A 24,396-nucleotide genomic window follows, 5' to 3' on the forward strand; every position below is an offset into this window, starting at 1 on the left:
ATGACTTCACATGAATGATAACATCGCTCTGTATCAACTCAGATGGTGTTTCCATTGCACCCAAGTTGCCAAAAACTCTGTTATTCCAGGTTTAAACATCTGTTTTTGTTAGAAAATGCCTATATGCATAACTTACTGACTTAAATGTTGCTAATCCTTCACCTTATGATAGAAAAACCCGCCAAGCAGTATGAAGAAAAACTCAAACCTTTAATCATTCTCCCTTTATGAGATAAATGTCTTTGACAACAGGAGAGCCAGTTTAGCTGCTTTTCTGCTCTGACTGAAACTAAATCATCAGCTTTTAATCTGAGGTGGTGAAAAGAAGCTGCCAACAACATAGAGAAACTGTAATGGTGTGTATAAAGGCGTGTAGTCCACAGTCTAGTTATCTGACCACACATCGTGAGACTGATTCAACTTGTTATATTTAATCATGTCCAACAGACCACACATTATGCTAGAATTGCATTCATTGATTCCATTTTGGCTTTTAATTCAAATGAAAAGGCCCTTGGATTTAATGTATAAATGGTGCTCTTGTCCTGTGGATCACAGATTTCCTGTCCTGTGGATTTGTTTTTGGATTTGCATTAATACATTTTTAATCACAAATGTGTTTGACTTTCAATATAAATTGATTGCAGTATTAGATAGATGTTGTCATAGACAGATCTATTCTTTCTGATTGTATAATAAAGACGCAAATTAAAACCATTTTAGCACCTTGGTTATTACTGCTAAGTAGTAGAGGAAATTTAAAAAAAATCTTTTACACTCAATTTTACTTTTCCTTCCTTGGCGCACTTTTGTTAGGTACTGACCACTGCAGACCGGGAACACCCCACAAGAGCTGCAGTTTTGGAGTAGCTCTGACCCAGTTGTCTAGCTATCACAATTTGGCCTCAAAGTCGCTCAAATCCTCACGCTGCCCATTTTTCCTGCTTCTAACACATCAATGTGAGGACAAAATGTTCACCTGCTGCCTAATATATCCCACCCACTGACAGGAGCCATGATAACCAGATAATCAGTGTTATTCACTTCATGTGTCAGTACTCATTATGTTATGGCTGATCGGTGTAAGGTCTAAGTGTTTTCTAACATAATCATGTGGTGTGGAAACCTGAATTTTTGAACTAAAGAAAAACTGAAGAATGAATAGTAAATACAGCTAGTAAAAATATAAGGATGCCGTAGGTGCAAATAAGAAACATTAAACACAGAGAACAAGGCTTTTCACATTGTAAGTGACCCTCAGTTATAGACCAATTTGTACTCATCCCCTCTCTTTAATACTCTTATAACTCCAGAAACAATCTCACCACTATGTCAATTTGGTAGCTGTTCTGGAGCTTTCATTTATAGTGCATGATCCTCATCAGCAAACTGGGTCTAGTTGTCATGAATGATGTTTAAATTCCAGTTTTAGGATCTTTCATCCATATCGGCATAAAATGATCAAAAGCTCCAGAGCAGCAACTAAATGAACCTTGTGATTAGTCTGTTTTGTTAACTTCTGTTTCCAAGTGCAAGACTGTTGAATATTTGAACCTCTGAGTGTCTTTTAAACTCATGTTCCATTGTTGATGTTTCATTCTAGATTAACTGTATTGTTTTGTTTGTAAATGTTTACAGTGTGGTTAAGCCAAAGACAATTTCCACATTCTGGTCTATTAAATTCCTTCCTTTTCCCTGCCATCTAAGGTTTGTATAAAAAGTCAGATGTGCTTGAAATTAACCAAGAAACATAAAACTAATAATATACCTCCACCTAGTGGCCACAAACCGTTACAACCAAGAGTTATAGAGTGTTGGACACTTGCAAAGATGTGCTGTAATGTGACAATAAAGTCAAAAATTCAATGTCTGAAATTGAAATCACATTTATTGTTTGTTCTGGAATTGATTCACTTAAAACTTAACCCTTTGTGTACAGTACAGTTCTTTCTTCAACTGCATCTTTTTCTTCTTAAATCGTCATTGTCATCTCACTTTTGTCTTTTTACACACTCATTCACACACGCACACACTCACAAAACAGCCAGTTACACCAGCTGAGGCTTAGTCAGGTAATCTTAAAAGGGAACTCTAATGCACCGGCCTCTGATTCACATCTTACGCAGTAATGCAGCCGCAGACCTGCAAGAGGCTACAGTGTCTATTACCTTGTGAATGCAGAGAGAGGATCATATCTCACCGTACAAAGTGGTCCCCTTTAAGGCCTGCTTATTAGAGTCCTTTGATATTAGGACGTGACAATCACACTAAAATGTTTTCCTCGCGTTCAGTCACTCGCCAGCGCCCGACCTGCAACATTCTCACCAGCACCAAAGTTTCAGCTTGGAGAGACTAACGGATAAAAATAAAAAATACTCTAAGATTCACCTTGCAGGACTGCAAATACAGAAATGCACAGAGCAATAAAAAATACATAGCATCAAAGGTTTAAATCAAATCACGATAGAGGAATTAAGATCACTTATTTTTTTAACTACCTTGCTAATAGAACTGCTGATAGCTCTACTAGCATCAACAGTTTCTTAAGTACATGTAGTTATATAGTATGTATCTATACTCCATAAAAGGGTTTAGGTATTGTTTGGATCGAACAGTCATGTTTCAAACATGGGCAACACTGGAACAAACTTTAAAGGTCGTCAGCCTACGTGGACCCTTTAGTTATTGCTTCAGTTGTGGGTTCATATGAACGCACGCTGAAGCAATGTAGAAAGAAACAGACTTCAGCCTCGAGAGCCCGAGGCCAGGCGTGTTTTTGTGTTTGGACTGAGGGCCGACCGTTCTCAAGAGCCCTGCGTGGAATTGAGTTTGGTTTGTGTTTGTGTTTAATTGGAATAATCTAACCCTACAGTAACAACATGAGTCCCATGAAGCCGCTCCAGGAGCCCGAGTCTTTTAAACTGGGGGGAGGGAGACTCGGCGGTGCATGTAGTGGATGTAGATCACCGCCGGTTCAGTCCATTGTTCAGTGTGGAGCCTTGGGGAACTCGATAGCTGTGCAAGAGTTTCCTCCACCATCAGGTCCAATGTAAACAGCTTTTACAGAGGCAAGACAAGAAAGTAAACAGACTCTTTGGCACATCCTAACATGACAACGGATGCATATAAGTCCTGATCAGACTACGTACAGACAGGCTCCCACATTTAGTTCACCTTGAGCTAAGGGGGTGTCTTACTATCAAGCAGTTTTACTTCTGTCTGTCTCTTTAAAATGGGAAACAAATGCACACTTGCTATGTATGTACATAAACAAACTAACACACACACACACTCACACACGCGCGCACACACACACACACACACACACACACACACACACACACACACACAATGTGCACCAGTGTAAAAGTGCACCGCTGACCTATTTTCAAACATTCCAAAGTTCTACTTTAGCTTTAAAATGACCTAGCTTACCACATTCAGATGCATAATAATAAATAAATAATAATTTGGGTTGAAAAAGGCAGGAAGAAAATGGCAACACTGTGAATGGAACAACTTGAAACATGTAACCTTGGAGGTTTTCTATGGCCCAGCTTCTTCCAGAAAGGGAGATTAAAAAGCGACTGTGTCTTCAACACAACAGCAGCCCTATCTGCCGAAAACAGCAGACTGTGGAGTAGTAACATCATGAAAGGTACAACTATCAATGGTATACTAACATGGGGCATACGTTTGATTGTGTATGTATGTGTGCATATAAAGGTATTAATAGGTGCTTTAAGCTACATTCAAACAAAATGTATATTTTGGGGTCAGTATTTCATTATAAAGTTAACTCGGGGGATCTTCCCTTTTTGGGTGTGCTTCCACTTCTTGCTCCTTTAACCAATCGGAATTAGTCTTTGTCAAATTTCACCCATTCAAATGGGCTTTTCAGTAAGTGCTTGGTGACAATGTCAACATTAAAAGTGCCTGTTTTAACACTACCTGTACCATGTGTTTGAAGTCTCCACCACAAGACTAGCATGATTATAAATGTTATTTAATCTCAGTCAGGACCTGTAGGTGAGAGGCTGAGGCCAGCACTACCAGCGTGCTGATAGAAATGGTCAAAGTCTCACAGGTCTTAGTAACGCACTGGTCATAAGGGGAAAGGGGGATAGGGGGGCTGTAGTAGACAAGGTGGGTTGAAGTTTGCTAAAGGGCTATATTAACCCCTAAATTGCCCAGTGAATGGGAGGAGGGGTACAGCAACGGTCCGCGTCATCACCTGGACATTCAATATGGGCAAGGCAAACACAAAACATTGGTTCATCTCTCCTCATAACCTTGGACACTTCCCACAATCATCCAGCCCCGGTGCTCAGATAAGCCAGGAGAGCTTCGTTCCCATGGTAACGGGACTTAGTAACAGTCTAGGAAGCTTCAAAAAGGTGCTCAGAGGGCTCTTTGGAGGGGAAACACTCCTCCTCAACAACACTTTGTGAAGGCCAAAGGAAAGAAATGGATGGACGAAAAGAAACTGCAAAAAGGAAGAAACAAACGGGATCAAATGACAGTGATGAATTTGAGCTTACACTGTCTGGGTGGGGAGGGCAATAGCAGTTGGTGATGGCGTGGGCTGCTCCTCTGAGACCTTTACTATCTCTGTGGCAGTGACAGGCGGAGCACATTCGGCCGGAGGCGTAGGGGAGCGGCTGCTGGGAGCTGTGGTGGGAGTTGGGGTGGAGTTGAGGGCAGGTGTGGTAGAGGTGGTTCTAGAGGTAGAGGTGGAGGCTGGGGCAGAGGCCTGGACCGGGGCCGGGTCATCAGCTGGGGCAGGGGGTCCAGCGGAGGCTGCTTTGGGCGCAGCAGGCTTGTTGTAGTTCATCTTGAGGATGTGCTGCTGGAGGTGTCTGATCCAGTCCTCTTGTACCGACAGCGGACCGTGAAACTCCACCTCGCAGAACCTGGATGCGGACAGAAAAAGACATTAAAGCTGGGAGTTACGCAGAACAACACTGCAAGTAATCTACATCTACTGTGGCTTCAGCAAAGTTTCTACACAAAGCAATAAAATGGGAACTGATGGTGTTAAACTCCCTCGGGGGGCAGCCGATTCTGTTAAAACTTTTGTACTGCAGTTATATTAGAACTTAAGCACTCATTCATGTTGCCTGAAAATCCCAAATGATTCACTACTCTCAATATAGTGCATTAGCAACTAAAAGTAGAGTACTGCTCAGCAGGGGGTTGGGGTGGGGATTGCTGCTTGGGGATTATGGGACTATTTAAAATGTAGCCAGACAGTTCTATTAATGCCGCTGTTTCTAAATGTCTAATGTCAAGGGCCCGGAACATTTTCTCTTGGGCGCTGGGAAGCCCTGCTCCAACACACGGGGTCCACTCACCGGCACTTCAGGGTGTAGAACTTGCCCACCAGTTTGACCAGCGGGTAGGAGGGTGGCTTTGGCACCAGGGCGGGGACGGTGCCTGTGCGAGGTGGCTTAGGAGGACCGCTGTCCCTCTCAGTTCCATCAGGGCAAGACGGGTGCTTCAGGGGCCGCCGCTCAAAACCTTATCGAGAGGAGCAGGAGCAGCAAAAGACTAGTATGTGAGTGCATCAGTCCAGTGTTGCTATTATTAATGCATTACAGTTGTTTTGTTGAAAACCAATAAGGTGGAGTTTTCTTTCTAAACTCAGCAAATGTATGAAGTGCAATAATTCTCCATTTTCTTATTTCATTTTGTGCTTGCAAGGTTAATTTTGTACAAACATACTTCACTTGATAAGGTGTAAAAATGTGTCCCTTTCACTACGTTTCAAAGAAATAATACAAGCCAATTCAGTGTCAGAAAATAAAGGATGAAAGGCCACTCGCTGTCACTGAAAACAAAGGCTAGCTCAGTACTGTGGCTCTCCTCCTAACATTTCTTTTTATTTCCCCTGATGAAACCCCTCGCTCTCAGTGTTTTTGTTTTTCTTTAAGCACAACAGCCTCTTTTCATTTGTCTTACATCTAAAGTATCCAGCAGTTAACCCCCGCTATTGTGTCGCTGCGGTCAGTCCCCTTTTTTTTTCAAAGTCTGCCGTCATGTCAGTCTGTACTTGAGCTACTATGCTAACGTCAGTATGCTAACATGCTCTCAGTGACAAACCTTGGCATTGTTTGGCAGAAACACTGCTTACTTTAGCGTGTTAGCATGCTAACATTTGCTGATTAGAGCGAAACACAAAGAACAGCCGAAGCTGATGGGAATGATTTTAGTTTTGCAGGTACTAGCTGTCGTGACATTTTACTCTAAACTACAAATATCAACCTGCTGCTGGTGCTAGGAGGGATAAGGGATTCATCTTCTGGGGAGCATTAATGACATTAATGTCCAAAATTGTATAACCATCCAGAAGGTGTACAGAGTATATTTTAGTCCAGACCAAAGCGGTGGACTCTGTAACCGCAGTGTCGTTGTCATTGAGCTAAAGCGTGACTAAAAACAGCCAACAAGCTTTAGAGAATTTCAGTAGTTTTAAAGAGTCAAATGGTTAAAATGTTTCTCCTCAGAAGCCCAGCACTACCTCAGCGACAATGTACAGGAGTGGGTACGTGTTACATGCGGGCAAATGTACCTAACGGAGTGCATGAAAGCAGGAACATATGCTGTATCCTCACGTACCTCTGGGCAGGCGGACGTTAAGCTCGCTGCGTGCCACCTGGGCTTGAAGTGGGAGGCCGCCAGCGAGCCGCGAGAGGCTGGGACTGCTGCGGCCGGGCCTGATGGGAGCGGACAGTAGATTGGTACCAGCTTCGCCATCAGCGGTCTTGGACGAGCCCTGGCTGACCTCGCGGCTCAGCGGTCGCACCAGGCTTACAGCCAAAGACGAAGACCACTGGGAGGAGGAGGACGAGGAGGAGGAGGAGGAGGAGGCCTTCTGCGATGAGATGGGGAGGATATGATCAGAATCCATTGACGCAGTGAGAGGTGAGCTGCTCTTCTGGAAGAGGGGAAGAGATGAGTTTTCTAATCAGCATTATATCTACAGGAGACATTTGAGCTGCCAGGTCCCCACGACAACTAGAAATAACAACACAAACATAACTAGTTCAAGGAATAGTTCAAAATTTTGAGACATGCCCTTATTTGTTGAGAGTTAGAGGAGAAGATTGATACCTCTCTCATGTCTGTCAGGTAAATGTCAAGCAATTGCAAGCAGTTGGTTAGCTTAGCTTAGCATAATGACTGGAAACCAATGGGGGATATTACAATAGGTTGACGCCATGACGATTTTTCGGAGCCAGCAGCAGTGACATACTGCGAGTTGAGTTGCGCTCATCGGCTGCGCAGTTTCGACTTGTCAGTAGCAGGAAAAAATAGCGACTCTCCAGGTCGTACATTTGATAGTACCCATAAGGCTCCATACTTTCTGACTTTTATGCAGCCCATGGAGTCGCCCCCCGCTGGCCATTAGAAAAAAATGCAGGTTTAAGAAGACCTGGCAGCGTTGTCCACTAATTATACTGTCAATACCTCAACATTTTAAAATATAAGTATGGCAGTTAAGACTTTCTGTAATTGATCTATATCTGGTTATAAATACCAAGATCCTCATAACCAACTAATACTTACAATTAATTTAGCACAATCTGCGTTTTAACGTACCTTATACATTCACAACTACGTAAACTTTAACCGCACCTGTCATTTTTAATGCACCAATTAGGAGCCCAATTAGTATCTGACAGCTTGGTAATTAAGACATCCGTATGTTCTAGCTTTGCGCTTTAACTCATCAATATTTATGAGCTGCTGTAGAAGGCAAACGCATAAGGCTTAAAGGCCACTTACTACCTTTTTCTGGTGCTTTCAACAGCAACTCACAGTCGTCAGAGGTCGTCTTTGGTAAGAATAAATAATGATGATAGCTTATAAGTAAATCAGTGGGTATCTTTCATCTGCTAATGAAGGCCATGACATTCACTTGAAAACTCAACAGAAAGCCAGTGAGTGGACCTTGAGTCTAGACTATTTTCGTCCCCCAAAAAAAAAAAAAAAGCCAAGGCCTTGTTACTCAGAATGAAAAAGCCTGTACACACATACAGCCCACCCACACACAGGTTTTCACTCATGTTTCCTGATTAGAGCTCGTCTCGTGTCTCTCGCTCTCCGGTTAATTTATTAGTAGTTAGGTGTTTGGTGACATCACATCACAGTTCCCAGCGTAGGGTAGCTCCGCCCAACTTCACCCAACCAGAGGTCTGCAACCAATGCAATCCGACTCGAACTGCAATGATTGGTCAATTACTTGATTAGTCGCCAACAATTTAAGAAAACAGTTCCAAATTCTCTGATTTCAGCCCCTTAAATGTGAATATTTTATGGTATCTTAAGTACTCTAAACTGAACATCTTTGGGTTGTGGACAAAAGACTTTTGAGGACGTTCCTTTGGGCTTTGGGATCAACATTTTTAAAATTTTTCAACACTTCATGGACCAAACAACTACTCCATTAATCAATAATGACAATAATCGCCAGTTGCAGCCCTAAATATAACTAGGAATGCTAAACTATATACAGTGCTCAACTACTCTGGACCAGTCATGTAGTCGGGTGTAAGCTCACTAAAGCTGTGACAATTAGTCAATGAATTGATTAGTCGATTGACAGCATTAATTGTCAAATATTTAATTGATTAATCCTTTAAGTTATTCATGAGGCAAAAAAGCCAAACTGGATTCAGCTTATGAAATGTGAATAACTTAGTTGAATTAATTTCAGTTTTTCTTTGTTTTATTACATTGTGATCTGAACATCGTTGGGTTTTGTACATCACCAATTTTATGAGATTTAATTTCAGCCTTATTCATTATTATTTTCATTATGGATTAATCTGTCAGTTATCATCTCTATTAATCATTTGGTCTATGAAGTGAAATCACAATTTGCTAAAGACCAATACGATGTCTTCAAATTAATTGTTCAGTCCAAACCCCAAAACAGTGAGTTTACAATCATATGAAGTAGCACATCCATCCACTGAGCAGCTGAAACTAGGGAATGTTTAGCACCTGAAAAACGACTTAATGATGAATTAATTATCAAAATAGTTGCTATTTCAAATCCTCTAATCAGCCATCAATGCCCACACGTCCCTTAGACACAGGCCGACCGTACAGTACATGCAGCTTAGTTGAGTTCATTTCTCCATTATGAAAAAAAAAAGATCTTTACAATATGATTACAAGGACATTTAAAAATGTGATCCATTCTGTATGTGTGTCACATCACAGCTCAGGGAAAAGGTGTGACAGTGACGCAAATGCACCAGAAACTAATTCAGGAGGGAGAAACAGAAAAAAGAAAAAAAAAAAAAAAAGCGTACGTTTTCTTCTATCAACAGCATGCCATAATTTATCTGAGGATGAAACATAAGCTGCCAGGCACCCTGGTTACTATGGCAACTATCAAGTCAATAGCTGAGTTGCTCTGGCATCTGTCCCCACAGTGATTTTTGCTGGGTGTAAAGACACAGGATCTACAGTAAGGCTCAAAGCTGTTAGACAACACGTCTGAAGCTTTCCAAGACACAAAATGTCTGTCGAGCCACCAGCTGAGGCGTGTTAGATCTCCAAGCAAGACGCCTATTCAAAGACACTGGGAGAGAAGTGAGTGTGTCAGGAAGGTAACACCGCAGGTTATGATCTTGTATTGTATAGCTGCTTAGCTTAGTGGGAGGCACAAGTTCTTCCACTGATTTTTTCAATTTTTTCTCTGAGGACAAAAAACCCCCCAAAACATTCACGCACCCAACAACTTTGCTGAGTTGAGTTAAAACATCTGCACGGACCTGCGTTAAAATGAACTAACTGGCTCTCCTCACCTTCTTGAGGGTGGAACGGCTACCCTGCATGTAGCTACGATGCATCTCCAACACCTTCTGCGGCCTGCTGCGCATCCAGGCGCTAAGTGTCTCAATGGGGGATCCATTTACACACCACTCAGTCACACCGAACTGCCTCAGGTGGGCTCGCGCGTGGCTGGCCAGAGCCTTACGGTTCTCAAAGTAGAAGCCACACAGCTCACAACTGGGATCTGAAACGTACAGGAAAGGAGCAAGGTGACGTGAGAATAATTATCAACATGACAGAAAAACTAAAGACCAGTCAGTGACTCACCCTGGTGTCCGTGCTTGTCTGGGGACGGTTTTCTTTTGAAGGAGAAATCATGTGGCAGAGGTGAGAATGTCTTAAGCTGATGTGGTGGTGAGTGGCCAGTCTCCACTGATTGGGTTTCCTCAGACAGAGGCCTTTTCCCCAGTGGGGAGATCCTGAAGAACTTCCCTCCAGACAGGGTAGCAGATGTGCCCACGGACCCCAGGCCCTGCTTGTGGAGCCTCGACCCCGACTGCAGCAAACTGAGAGGAGATTTGCGGAATTTGGAGGACTGGTAGCCTGAAACACCCAAACCCTCTGAACTGCCGATGCCCCCTGTGTTCTCCCATGGAGGACTGTTGGCTCCCTGGCTTGACTCCTTCTTCACTCCCTGGTCTGAGTGAGAGGAGGCGCCTACCCCTCTCTTGTGCATTACCTCTCTCAGGGTGTCGATGGGCGAGCCGTTGACAGACCACTCAGTGATGCCCATCTGGCGCAGGTGGGAGCGGGCATGGCTGGAGAGGCCTTTACGGTTCTCAAAATATTCCCCGCAGAACTCGCAACGAATATCCCTAGTAGGCTCTACTTCATGGGCCATTGCTATGGAAAGACCAGAGGGAGAAAGTCAATGCTTAGATCAATATATGAGTATGAGTGGACAAACACTACAAGAATTACTGGTTTAATGCAAACATGCACTCTATTATCCCATGCTTTGGATCCACTAAACAGTTCTTTTTACTATAACTGTCCTATGACTGAGCTCATTAGCTTGTTAAGGTAGCTGGCTGCTGCTGCTCGTATTTAGACATGAGAGTGCTATCAATGATCTTATCTGACACCAAGTGTATTTCCTAAAATGTCTATGCTTTTAAATTGCTTGAGACAAAAATGTTCAAGTTACCCAAGTTGAGGGGGAACACACTGTCAGAGCTGCTCCAGTTGACAGTTTCACCAGAGAAGCCGGCAGATCTCCCTACGGCTCCAGGGGTGGTGACCTCCAGCTGCACCGGCTCAGGCTTCAGCTTGAGGATCAGCCCACTAGAAGAAGAAGTTGGTGGAGCCGAGCTTGATTTAGACACCGCGGACTGAGGAGGGCTGGAGGGGCGGGCAAAGGCGAAAGGTAGACGACTGAGGAGGGTCGCTGAAGGAGAGGAGGAGGTTGACAGAGGTGATCGAGGGGGCCCCGGAGAGGACGGAGGCGGAGTTTTGAGAGGTTTTAGAGGAAGAGCGCATGGCAGGCCCCGTCTTGTGATGATATCCCTCAGGGTATCGATTGGCGAGCCGTTGACAGACCACTCAGTAATGCCCATCTGGCGCAGGTGGGAGCGGGCGTGGCTGGAGAGGCCTTTGCGGTTCTCAAAATATTCCCCGCAGAACTCACAGCCTATTTCCTTTGGAGGTTCACCTAGGAGATTAGAGAGGTGAACAGAATTATACCTCATTGAAACATCTCTAATTATTAAAAATAAAGCCCACTTTATGTGAAGAAATTCTCCTGTTACACAACCCTGTGAAACAAACACTCACTGTGTGGAAGGGCCATGAGCTCTCCACTACTCAAGCGGAAGACCCGCATGGAAGAAGACTTGAGACGCTTGGCGGGTGGGCCAAGTAAAGATGAGGCAGAGGAAGAGGTAGCTTTGGATGTCGACCCACCCCCAGCTGTGGTCACCTTATAGAGGAGGGAGGAAGATGTAGAGGAGGAGAGGCTCAGCAAGGAGGACTGCTTTGGGGAGGAGAGCGCGGTGGTGAGGCCCCGTGGTTCTGTGTGGCTGTCGAGCTGCAGTGCACTGGCTTTGTGCTTGAAGTCGTCGGTATCAATGAGCTGGTTCAGGAGGTCGATGGGAGAGCCCTTGGATTCAGAGTACTCCACCCCAAAGTGCCGCAGGTGGGCTCGTGCATGGCTGGATAGGCCTTTCCGAGTCTCAAACCAGGCGCCACACAGCTGACAAACGATATCCTTGTTGGGGTCCACCTCCAGTGCTGCACATGGAGAAGAAATAACGGAACTAAAGCTCATAAAAACAACAAACAAAGTTACTTTTTAAAAAGTTAACAGTGAGGGCAGCAACACTTACTGAGGTTGAGAGGAGCGTCATTCTCCTGTGGCGCCCACAGAGGTTTGGTTGATGTGATAGTGGTGGGGGCAGAGAGGTTAGAGGTCAAGCTTTTCATTCCCCCACCCTTGTGCTCCGGAGAGCGCAAGGGGGAAGACACGGGCAGCAGAGAGGAAATGGGGGCTTTCCTCACTACTGAGGAAGGGGAGCCAGAATGAGGTGGAGCTGGAGAGGCACCAGGAGAAGGTGTAGGCGTGGAGGAGGAAGAGGGTGGCGCTGCTTTCACTGCTTTGGCCAGGAGGGAGAGAGGGATGGGCTTCTCGTCTAAGTCCATGTCTTCTAAATCCTCATCTTTCTGAGGAGCAGACGGGGAGGAGTTCTTGGCTGAAAGGGGCTCCAGAAGAGGTGAGCTTATTTGGGCGTCTCTGTTGCGCTCCTTGGCAATTTGGTAGAGGAGGTCAATGGGTGCTCCGCTGCTCTCTGAAACTCTGATGCCTAGCTGCCGCAGGTGGGAGCGGGCGTGGCTGGACAGCCCTCGCCGGGTCTCGAATTGAGCTCCACACACCTCACACTTCAAGTTGTGGACTGCAAAAGAGACGAGAACAGCTGATTATTTCAAAGTAATTGTTACCACTGACATTCTGTCATTATTTTAACCAGCAGCACTAACACAAAGTTTTGCAAAGCAACAGTGGAGCCCACAGATATCCCCAGGGGACATGTCCGCTCACTTACCCTCCCTGTCTACATCTTCACCCAGTCTGCAGCAACACTAGTCAAGAGTTGGAGGTATTCTCATTAGCTCCTAAATACATGTGTCCACCTCCCAGGATCTCCCTAGGGACAGCCCCTCTCTGATGTAGTGTCACCACGCCTGGATGCTGACCCGAGGTCAGTTTTACAATTTCCCCACTGACAGCTATGATAAGGCTTTACTGTAGCAAATCCAATCCCCTGTCAACACTCTGGGGTCAGCATTCCGCATATTTCTCTCTCACCCTTGGAGTCTGCATCCTCCCCAGGAGGGAGGCAGTCTGTGTCCACACTGCACAGCCCTGTTTTCCCGGGGCTCGAGTTCAGACCGTCCAGAGCTGGAAGCTGCAGCTCCTCCTCATCCTCAGCTGCTTCCTCCTTCTCACCTAAAACATAACAGACAATATCCATATAAGTGTAGAAATGCCATGTTAATTAGGCCAATTAAGAGACTGTGGCAATAAATCACCTTAAAATAAATGCTGGTGTCTGACAAAAATCAATCTGGCAACAGAGTTACATTTCTATGCTTCTAAAAAAAAAATCAAGTCAGCCTTTTAAAGCATATAAATGTATTTTTGAGTGCCTTGAGAATAAATAAAAGACGCAGCCTGAGAGGCAGAAAAATCAACTCAGTCTTGTGAGCTCATTGCCTATAATTTATCAGTCCTTGTAATAACAGCGCATTACAACGTCTTCTGTAGGGAAATGTACGTGGAAATAATTCAAGTAATGAATCCCTGTCAAAAAAGTAATAATTGCACTACTGTATGAAACAAACATGGCAGTCTTGGTTCCCCGCAGTCAGGCATTCCTGGGACAAAAGTGCCATTTTCTGCGACAAATCGCTAAATCAAAAGAGACGTGGAGACAGACAATGCTTTTTGTCTGGTGGGCGGCTCTGCGCTTGTCAGTTCATCTCTTGACTGTAAAAGAGCGGCGATGTGACACCTCGGAGCGCAGCGTTATAACACCATCTATTATAATGAAGATAATACTCCACAATCAGCCGAGTATTTATAAAAACGGAACAAAGTAGCAAACCGCTAACTTGACTTTGTATCCATTCAGGCAGTGAGTAACACTGAGCAAGCAGACACTTCCAAGTAAAAGTGATACTTCGATTATACTTCGTTGATCCGGATAAGTTGTAATAAGATTACTGACTATGACCGCTTTCAGTCCACAAAGTTACCACGTTTTCCTGAGCAATCTCACTGTTAGTTTGGGATTAAAACGTGCACAAATGCATGCACTTGAAAGCACAGCGTGTCCTCTATCAAAAATCAAAGCAAAGTAAAATGGCGAGGATTGGGCAACTGTAGGTAATTTTAGAGATCCTGCAGCATTGAAAATACTGGACGTCATCCCAGACGTGCACAATAAAACCCTCGCAGGCATTGGGAACACACAAACTGTAACAACAATACCACAACAGCGGAAAAATCACCACCGTTTATCCGCGCGTGCAAAAACGGAAACACCCGAAACAATACCAATGACCCGCTTTATGAGCTTTTGACATGCATGTCATGGGCTACCTGCATGGCTGTGCGCGACATTGATTTTCTTTACGTGCTCTCACATGATAAAGAGTTTTTAATGGCTGTTGTCTGGCTACAATGTGACAGAAGATGCGGCGCGAGACGCGCGGTGCAACGCCGCCGTGTGTGATCCGAGGGCACGCGGTGCTCAGGAATTACAGCGCGCGGTACTCACCGGTCCGCTACCGCAGTGCATCGGACTCCCGGCAGCTGAGGCCAGACAGTTTTTCCGCTATTGTTTGGGTCTACGGGGAGGTGGAAGCAGCCATTTTGCCCCCATATGCACCGCTAAGCTAAGGCGTGACCAATCGAGTGGAGGCGGAGGTTGGGATAAATGCACCGAGTGCCACATCAACCACGGGCATCAGGGACTCTCTCTCGCTCTCTCTCTCTTCCTCTCCCCCTCTCTCGCACTCACACTCTCTCTACTAAGGCTGTTTTTCTCGACAGCCACCATCCTGAGTCAAACACTTCACACAGTGCACAAAAAGAGCAGTAAAAAGCAAACAGACAGACTCACTTACAACAACAGTGGCAGCATCTGAACTCACATTCCCCTCTGCTTTATGCATTTGTAATAGTCTTTTTCATCCATCTATCATTACTGAGGTCTATTGACCCTGTGTCAAGTTCAAAGTGCAAACACAGACAGGTAGTAACTATCAAACACATTGGCAACCAACAGAATAACCACACAGACCAATAAGAAAGGTGCATTTGGTCCATTTAAGGTTGGATCAATAATGAAAACTTACCGCCACACTCTTCTACACCGTCCTCCTCCTTGCAGTGTTGGGGAGATGCTGGAGGCTGTGCATCAGACGCGGCAGCACTCAGCGTCCTTTCACTCGTTTCCCCCTCTAGCTTTACCTCAATGACTCCCTCCCCTTCTTCCTCTATTTCCTTCTCCTCTTCCTCCTCACCCTCCTCCTGTGAAGAGCCGGGGCTCCGAGGGGGAGCTGTGGGGATTACAAGGTCGGGCCTGCTGGAGAACAACTCCCTCAGGATGTGGATCGGCGAGATGGTGACGTCCCAGTTGGTGATGCCAAAGTCGCGGAGGTGGGCCCGGGCATGGCTGGACAGGCCGGCCCGGGTGTCGAAGCCAGCGCTACAGAACTCACAGTGCATCACACTGAATGTGTCCGGGTCAAAGTTGGCAACTGTGGAGAGGACAGGCGATACAAGCGGGAGTTTAGACATGTGGTTGAATGTGCAGTGTGATACTGGACAGCTGTGGACTGACTGACAGCTGTGTGCCTCTTTGACTTGTGACCCCTTGAATAGAATCAATGTGTTTATAGTTTTGGTTCACAAGTTGAACTTGTGACAAGTTCAACTAAAGGGTGACTTTAACCCATGTTAGTGGTGAATGGCAATGTCAGTCTGTCAGTCAGTCCACCACTTTGGTCCGGACTGAATGATCTGAACAACTATTGGACAAATTACCATGTAATCTGGTTCAGATATTCACGGTCCCCAGAGGATTAACCCTCATGACTTTGGTGACTTTACCTCTAGCGCCACCAGCAGATTAAAATTTGTGGTTTTGAGTGAAATGTCTTGATACATATTGGATGGATCACCATAACATTTGGTACAACAACCAATTACCCACCTATCACCTGTATTTTGTGTTAGAAGTGTTAATTAGAAAACGCTAGCATGCTAACATGCTAAGATGGTGATGCTTAACATTGTACCTTTTTCTTCCAACCATTCAGATTTATGTTGTGACCCTTGCTTCCCCACATTGGGGACCACTGCTTTACGTTATAGCAACCACTTCTGAAAGTAGTTCACATAAAGTGCTACCAGATGGGAAAATTAAATAAAAAATTTGAGCGAGAGGAGCTCAACAACACAAAAAATACCGAAGTTGGAAGTATGTGTTCTGCTGAATGTGATTCTGATTATATATGTAACTTAATTCCTGATTGACCAATTGTTTTAGTTTTTTTCCATTATTATTTATGTTTGTCTTGTAATTTTCCTTTTTATGTGTTGTTGTCACTCAGTTGTTCTGTTGCTGTGAACTGTATTGAACTCTTGAATATGATGTAAATTTTTGATTGTGCAAGAAAAAAATAAAGAAACAAATACTCTACACTGGGCTAATATACATTACAGCTCACGTCAGGGTCATTGTGCTGAGCATACTGCATATTAAAAACAAAGACAACACAAAAGGCATTGTCTGTCTAAATTCTGCTCATCCACACAGCTTAACAAATACATTCAACAAGCCGCTGACCTTTTTTTTTCTTCTTCTGATAGGAGAACTTCTTCTCAATCGCATTGACTTCCTCGGGGGATATGAAGTGACGCACATTGTAGCTGACGCCCACTCGGTTCAGGTGGCCTCTCACGTGATTGGCAAGCCCAATGCCATTATGAAATCGATCGGGGCAGTAGGGGCATTTCCTCTCCACACTCTTGAGCGTCTCCGTGTCCTCATCAATCTCGTCGTCTTCTTCATCCAAGATGCCCTCTGACAGGAAACGTCGCACGCGTTCCTCGTCAATGTCGTCGTCATCATCATCACTGTCAATTTCTGCAGGAGCAGCGGAAACCCGGTTGCTCCTCCTCAAAAAGAAAACCTTTCCATCTTTCTCCACTTCCAGCTTGTCTTCGTCCTTCACACTCTTCTTCAGAGAGAGCGATAATGTAGAGCTCTGCTGCGCTGAACAGTCATCTATAATGACAAAAAAATCAATGTGGAATAAACAGACAAATCCTACTTAAATTGCAACAGTATGCAACTTAAATTACTATATGAGCAGCTCTTAAAGTCCATCTCTAATGCCATCAAGTATTTATGTTTAACCTCAACACTTAATAATTTTAATTTGAGTAATCTGATTATTCCCAAGTTCTTGCATTAAAAGGTCCAGTGTGTAGGATTTAGTTGCATCTACGGCCATGATTCAACCTCCCTTTCCAAGAGCGAAGGAAAAACTACGGTGGCTGCGAAATGTACCTTCTGGGCTACTGTGGAAACATTGAAGTTCATGTTCTTAGAAGTGGCTGCTCATTCTACGTTATTGAAAACACAATTCCTATATTTAGGTGACTGTACACTAATGAAAACATACCTATTCATATTATATTCCATTTCTGCCAATAGATCCTCCTAAATGTTACACACTGGACCTTTAATTTGAATACTCTTTCAGGGATTCAAAATGCTAACACAGCTAAACTTCTGCTACAGAAATGATCAATGCACACCCATAACCAGCTTTCTGTAAGAGTTTGCATACATGAAAGGAATATTTCTGAAGGAGTGCATACTGGCATAATAAAGTTGTTAATGGTTGGAAGTGTTAGCAAACAGCTGCTTATTTACACATCCCGCAGTTATTAGTATTCCTTTGTAGTCGTGTGCTGTCCAATATTCACTCTACTTTAAGCACTATTTTAGTTTCCACCAACTCCTGAGAGAAATATCTGGCTCTTTATCTGCTAAATGCTCCATTATGTTCACCAGCTAGTCACTACCTTTTACTGTCAGCTGTTGGGTACTGGGCACTGTGGGTTTTTATAGCTTTTCCACTGAAAACAGCTGCCTGCTGAAGCCTAGAAACAACACTATGTGAGCGGTAAGGGTGAACCAAAGCAGTAAAGTTGCGGGCCAGAAAAATCTAAATAATTAGCTTTAAGATGAGGTGAACTGCAGAGTCGGGTGATAAATCTGTTTGGTTTTGGCACTACAAGCGACACATTTCACATTACACATAGTTATTTGATCCATTGTTTATACTGAAAATATTGATTAGTGCAGCTTTTATCTTTCCTGTATGATCAGGTTTTCTGTGCAGTTGCAACACAAAGCTATGAGCTAGTAGCATAAAATCTGTGGTTCTAGGGAAATATATCCAAATGTTAAAAACAGAGTTCTCACATCTGGTTTGTGAGCATGTACGTGCAATCAATGATAACGCTGAGTCTCACCTGTGTTTGATCGTGCTCTGGTTTGCGGTTTCACTTCAACAGATGAGTTGGCTTCTTGTTGGGAACACTCTGTGTCAAGCTCTGTGCTCTGATCTCCGTCCTGCTCCTCTTCTTCGCTCCCGGACAGTTTGTCATCATCCAGTCTGGGGTGAAACTTTGCCAGATCAGGCCATGTCTTCCCTCTTCTGCTGAATCTCCTGTTCCCAACACACTTCAGAACCACCTGGCTTGTGGGCCGAGCTGCAGCGCTGTCTGCTATTGTGCTGTCCTCAGAGGCAGTGACTTCTTGCTGGCTTTTGCCTTGAGTTGCATCAGACAGGGATCCAGTTCCAGACCCAGAGAGGTGGTCAGAATCTAGGGTGGGTTTTGAAATTCGAGCACCCACATTAGATCTTGAATGCTGGCCAGTTGAATCAGCCTGCGCCCCACTGATGGTGACCTGTCCTGGGTGAACGAGTTTCTGGTGCTCCCTCATTACAGTCTGACTTGAGGTCACAAAGGCACAATGACCACAGGCCAGGGAAGAGGATGCCACACATGGTGGGGAACCAGGGGATGAAGAGTCAGCCTGGAGAGCAGGTTTTTTCCTGTTGTGGGTCTTGGTGTGATTAGCCAGCGCCTGGGAGGTTCTTGTGCTGAAGTTACACTTGGTGCAGACAAAGCGGCGGCGGTAGGTGGAAACAGCTCGGGCCTGAGCTGGAGTGCGAGCTGAATTCGGAGGAGTCGAGTCTGAGTCGAGAACTGCTGGGTCTGCGTCTGGTGTTGAAACTGGGGCTGGGGAAAGAGGTGGAGATGAGACTATTTCTGTGTCTGACTCTTTGCCTGGAATAGAGGCTGTGCTTGCGTCTTGCATAATAGCTGGGTCTGGGCTTATATGCTTCGCAACCTTACTGTCGAGTTTCTGAATCTCCCTTGCCTCCCCATTTTCATTTAGTTTCTCAATCTCCTCCAAGATCTTCAAACGGGATTCCTGGTGCCTTCTGTGGTGGTCTGCCAGCGCGAGCCGATTTGGCAGGTTCCATCCACACTCGATACACCGAAAACGGCCGCCCTTTCCTAAACGCCTGCCACCCCCTGCACCACTCTGACAGTGCTCGACTATGTGCTCCTGCAGGTGGACCTGCTTCTTAAAGTAAATGCTACATTCCACACAGGTGAAGATTTCTTTACCTGGCACCACCTCACTTTCTTTGTCTCGTTTCCCTCCTCTGTCTCTGAACTTTATCGGTTCTTCCACTGCTCCCTCTCCAAAGTTGACTTCCTCGAAATCATAAACCCCTGCGCCTCGATTCAGCTGTGCAGGCTCAGCAGGTTTAGATTTTTGAGGACTCACTCTTGCTCGCTTGCCAGTCTCAGGCAATGTGCGCTTCAAGGTGCCAAGTCCGGAGAAGGGCCTGAGCAGCACCCTCTTCTTTCTGCACCGCTGAATGAATGTGCAGTGAGCCCAGGGGGCAGGAGGGGGACTCTCGGGGTCTGAGTCTCCAGGGAAGCTGTACACATCTCTCTCAGGCTCCTTCGTTTCTTTTCCCTTGGGCCTTTTCTCTCCCTCACTATTGTCCGCCTCCTCCTCCATTTGGCAACCTTCCTTTGGTTTTACTTTGGCCAGAAACAGCTCAGCTCCCTCAGATACATTCCAGACTTTGCTGTCTGCCACTGCGAAGAGAAAACAGAGGAATTATGAATGAACGGCGCCTTAAGATAAAAAGAAAGATATCAAGTGTGCGGGCACATATTGTTTCTTCCTTATGGTACTTACATTCTGTTGGGCCAAGCTGAGATGTGTTTGGCTCTTCAGTCTTTGTGCTCTCATTGTTGTCGCTGTGCTCATCCACGGGGGCAGGTGAGTCAGGCTCGCCATGCAAGTGCTGCACTTTTTCAGGTTCTTGGTCATCTTCACTATCAAGTCTGGAAAGGAAATACATTACATAACATTTGTCATTTGTGACATTTGAAAGCAGCATCTCTGCCTGAAACAAGACACAGTTACAGATCAGTTACAAGTGAGGACACTGAGGTCATGTCCTTTCTACTTTTTCTGGAAGTTTTGTGGGTTTTAGGGGGATTTTGAGGGAGTACGATTAAAAACATACACGTGGTGAGTATTTTTTTTACATGCTGATTGTAGTATTTGTAGACTTTGTATATGTCAATATGACATCTGATGCCGTTTCCAGTTTATGCTAAGCTAAGCTAACCTACTGCTGGTTGTGGCTTCATATTTACTGTGCAGACTGAGAGTGGGGTCAATCTTCTCATGTAACTCTGTAAAAAAATACTTTGAACAGCTGGTACATTCAAATTAAACTTTAGTTAAATAAATCAATTATATATTGTAAAAAAAATCAAATAATTTGTCTGTTGGTGGGAGGGTGCACTACAACTCATGACCTCAGAAATCCTGGCTTCTGCCCTGATTATATTTACTAAAACAAAAGATCTGCCTTTGATGCTTTGGATGTCTCTGTCTGTATTTTTTACAGATGATTTCACCACCAAACAACTCGCTGTACTCTTCCTCCTGTACCTCCTCCTCACCTGAGTCCAGAAGAAGGAGATCCTGGGCTGTGAGCAGCCAGACCATGAGGGTTAGAAAAGTGCTGTAGCTCCTCCTCTGACACATAACAGCACACAAAACACACAACCACAGGAACATCACTTCACAGCTTAACAGTTACAATCCACAGTCATAAATACAGTGCATACTCCGCTTACATAGAGAGAGAAAGATGAGAGACTACATGCAGACATTTAAAACAATAAGAGGACAACAATTATAAATATATAACATAGCTAAATCCAGAGCTACTTCTAGCTTTGCTGTGTAATCACTACTGTGCTACTGCTGAGAAGTGTGCAACAGGTTTCCGATAGATATTAAGCCATGTGTTACCATCTAGTGTTTCTTTCTCAGAGTCAGAGTCCCAGCTTAGGGAGGAAGGAAAGGCTGAGGACCTGAATCTCCTCTGTGCGCTCCTCCCTCGGTCCACACTGGGCTGAGTGCCCTCGCTCTGCTTGGGGCCCTCATCTCCAGCATGGCCCCAAGAGCATTTGGCAGACATCAGGCCGTCCCTCACATCTGGAGAACATGAGGACTGGAGGCGACGATAGAAATGTACATGGTCAGATAATGGGAAAGAGAGCGATGCATGCTACGGCTGATGATGTCTTTACCTGTAAGGTGCAGTTGAGGAAGGTGGCAGGGTTTTGTGCTGAGTTGAAGGGTGGGGGCCCATAGCTGGTCCCTGGGGTGAGGGGTCGCCCTTCTGACTCCATGGTCCCCCAGAGAACAGTATGGAGTCCCACTGATGACCAGCCTGCCTACATTGTGCAGTCTCTTCTTCTTCTGGAAACATGAACACACACAAACAAATCAAAAGTTTCTAGGGGGTTAGAAGTTTCACCAACTACTGCTCACTGTAGTAACCTGCATACAACATGTTTATGTGAGGAAGAATCAGGAGGCTTATCAGATAATATGAAAGTGTCAAATCTGCAGAATCCGTCGTGTTTTGGCTGTCCTCAGTATTTTTTTTTTTTTTTTTGCCAGCTGCAGTTTTCGGACTGTCTGACCTATTTTCACAATATGTCTGGTCTTAAAGAATGAAATAGGGCGCCCAAATGGTTACATAAATAAGTGGCCTTTATATTCAGGCCCATGTCCTCCTATGCTGCCCCTCTAAAAAGCAGCAAAATGCCCGGGTACCTCAAGGTGTCCCACGGGTTTGGCCTCTGTTGCTTCAGAGGACGTGGCCGCTATCGATCCAGTCGCTGTCAGCTGACTATAACAACAAAACATCGGCGCACAATGCCTTTTAAAACCCCAAACGCCTATGAGCTGCAGCTTCTTTTTTTTCTTCTTCTTTTTTTTTTTTTTTATAGTGCAAATACTCACTGAAATCGGCCTGGTTTGCGGATCGCAGGGAAAGGCTGGCTGTTCAAGCACCGTTCGTCATAGTTTCGGGACGGAGCTGAAGCTTTTACGCCCCGAGACGATGCTCGCCAGCGGCTCCGACGGCTCCCATGGACAAACTTGCTCTTTTAATCGCTGCCCTGGGTTTTTGCAGGGATCCCTGGAAGATGCCAGACAGAGGACTCCATGTTATTTGGCTTGCAGGCACGCCACGGCAGCGTACGTAACGTCGACGGGGAGGGTGACGAGAAGAGTTTCGAGTAAAACACCAGAGTCAAGTTGAATAAGTTCAACTTTCTCGAGTGGGCTCGCTTTTATTTGCGTTTTTACGCAAGATATGTGAGAGGGTTTGTGTTGGGAAGCGTTTTCTTCATTACGACACTTTGCTGTGCCAAGAAAATACAAGACTGAGCTGGGTGAACGTGGCACAGTGATATCGTTTATTTATGGCAGACATTATTTTATTAACTGGTTAAGTATTAGTAATTATCAGTTGTGCCAATTTAGTTTCAGGAGCATCTGGTTGTCACACATATTCTCCACTATAGTAAATCATATTTTTATTAAACACAAAACAGATTATCCCTCGCTATGAGACAACCACAGCTGTATTTAGTTAGTCAATTAGTTTGTGTCACATAATTTCCTAAATGTTGGAAATCAATAAACGCCTCAATACTGGTTATTACCTGGTCCTCTGGCGCCCTCTAATGGCGGTAGATGGGACTGTGTGTTTGTACCATAAAGGTCACTTTCACCAGTGGTGGAAGAAGTACTAAAATAAATCCTTTACTTTACTAGGAATTCAAATACAAAAGTTTGACTTGAGTAAAAGTACAAAAGGATTAGCGCTTTGCAGAATAAGTTCTATATTATTGAAAATGCTATCCATATATATGTATATAAACTAATTCTAATTGCCTCTATACAATGTCCTAAAAACAATAATAATAGACCATAATTTATTTGTACATTATATTTTGTATTAGTAATCTGAATGTGCAATGTAACTACTTACTAAAGTCATCAGATAAAGTCTAATATTTGCCTCTGAACTACTGTGGAGTAGTAGAAGTATGAAGTAGTAGAAAGTACTTGGAAATATACTTACATAACAAATATTCAGACTTTTTATATAGTAAAGATAATATTTCCACGCTATAAAGACACATGAAAATGTCACTCCAGTAAAAGTATTATCAGCATCATTAAGTGTATTTAAAATATCACAAACAAAACTACTTGTTATAGTGAAGGGCCCATTTTAGTATACTACTGTATATTATAACTATATATTAGAACTTTATATATATATTATATATTATATAACTATTTTTGATTATTATTATTCATCATGCGAGGAAAGCAATAAGTTCAGTGGAAAAACATTGTGACAGTACAAACTTTATTTACCATAGTTCTACAACATGGAATTAATGACTAAAAAACTACCAGAACTAAAGTTCTTCCTCTTACATTTTAGTGTAAAATGTGTGTGAAGAGTTTTGATTTGGTGAGAAACAGTTTAACATCAGTTGTATTACTTCATATGTGCTTTTGCATCCATTTGCATTGACATTTAGGCAGCATTTTAAAAATGGTTGATGTAGAGTTATTATGTATTTCTGTATAGTTTAATCTAACAAATCATTCTATTTTAGATGCAGATATACTTTGTATGTTTTATTAACATTAATGTAAGTAATAACCTCTTAGGCTAAAATGCAGATAATAAAAGATCAAAAATAATCTTGTGTAATCATACACAGGTCACAGCGTTCAAAGGAAAATGGCAACAATCAGAAAATAACAATAAGACAAATATTTATTGTGTTAGGTTTTGGTTCAATGCTCCTCCGCTTGTCAAGTAGATCACTTTCATTTCTTGACCTCCTGAAAGGAAGGAAATTAAATATAAAATGGAATACATTAAACAGTTGTGCAGTGATGAGATAATTGTTATCATGGTTATATGGTTATTTACGGAATCCCTTTTAAAATTTTTATTAGATTTTATTGACAAAAATAGAATTTGGGTTGTATTTACAAACTATATACAGTATGATTGTTTTAAAATAAATTATAA

At 43.9% G+C, this 24,396-nt stretch overlaps 1 protein-coding gene across 2 annotated transcripts; it reads right to left on the bottom strand.

The window, feature by feature from the left end:
• Nucleotides 1-1,870: 1,870 nt before the first annotated feature.
• On the bottom strand, nt 1,871-22,536 carry wizb (WIZ zinc finger b). Of its 2 annotated transcripts, none has more exons than XM_051387291.1 (17): nt 22,293-22,536; nt 21,572-21,743; nt 21,291-21,492; nt 20,936-21,011; nt 20,157-20,305; nt 18,401-20,053; nt 16,701-17,141; nt 15,205-15,609; nt 13,151-13,291; nt 12,174-12,737; nt 11,623-12,078; nt 10,997-11,500; nt 10,117-10,692; nt 9,822-10,033; nt 6,619-6,874; nt 5,355-5,520; nt 1,871-4,913 (listed from the first exon to the last, which is right to left on the bottom strand). In XM_051387291.1, the coding sequence occupies exons 2-17, from the start codon at nt 21,671-21,673 to the stop codon at nt 4,538-4,540; spliced, it is 6,279 nt and encodes a 2,092-aa protein (XP_051243251.1). In that variant the 5' UTR covers nt 21,674-21,743; nt 22,293-22,536; the 3' UTR covers nt 1,871-4,537. The 2 variants fall into 2 exon arrangements, with proteins under 2 accessions (XP_051243251.1, XP_051243250.1); XM_051387290.1 differs by having other exon boundaries at nt 6,619-6,937.
• Nucleotides 22,537-24,396: the final 1,860 nt, after the last annotated feature.

Source organism: Dicentrarchus labrax, unplaced genomic scaffold (assembly GCF_905237075.1).
Source record: "Dicentrarchus labrax unplaced genomic scaffold, dlabrax2021, whole genome shotgun sequence".
Lineage (NCBI taxonomy): Eukaryota > Metazoa > Chordata > Actinopteri > Moronidae > Dicentrarchus > Dicentrarchus labrax.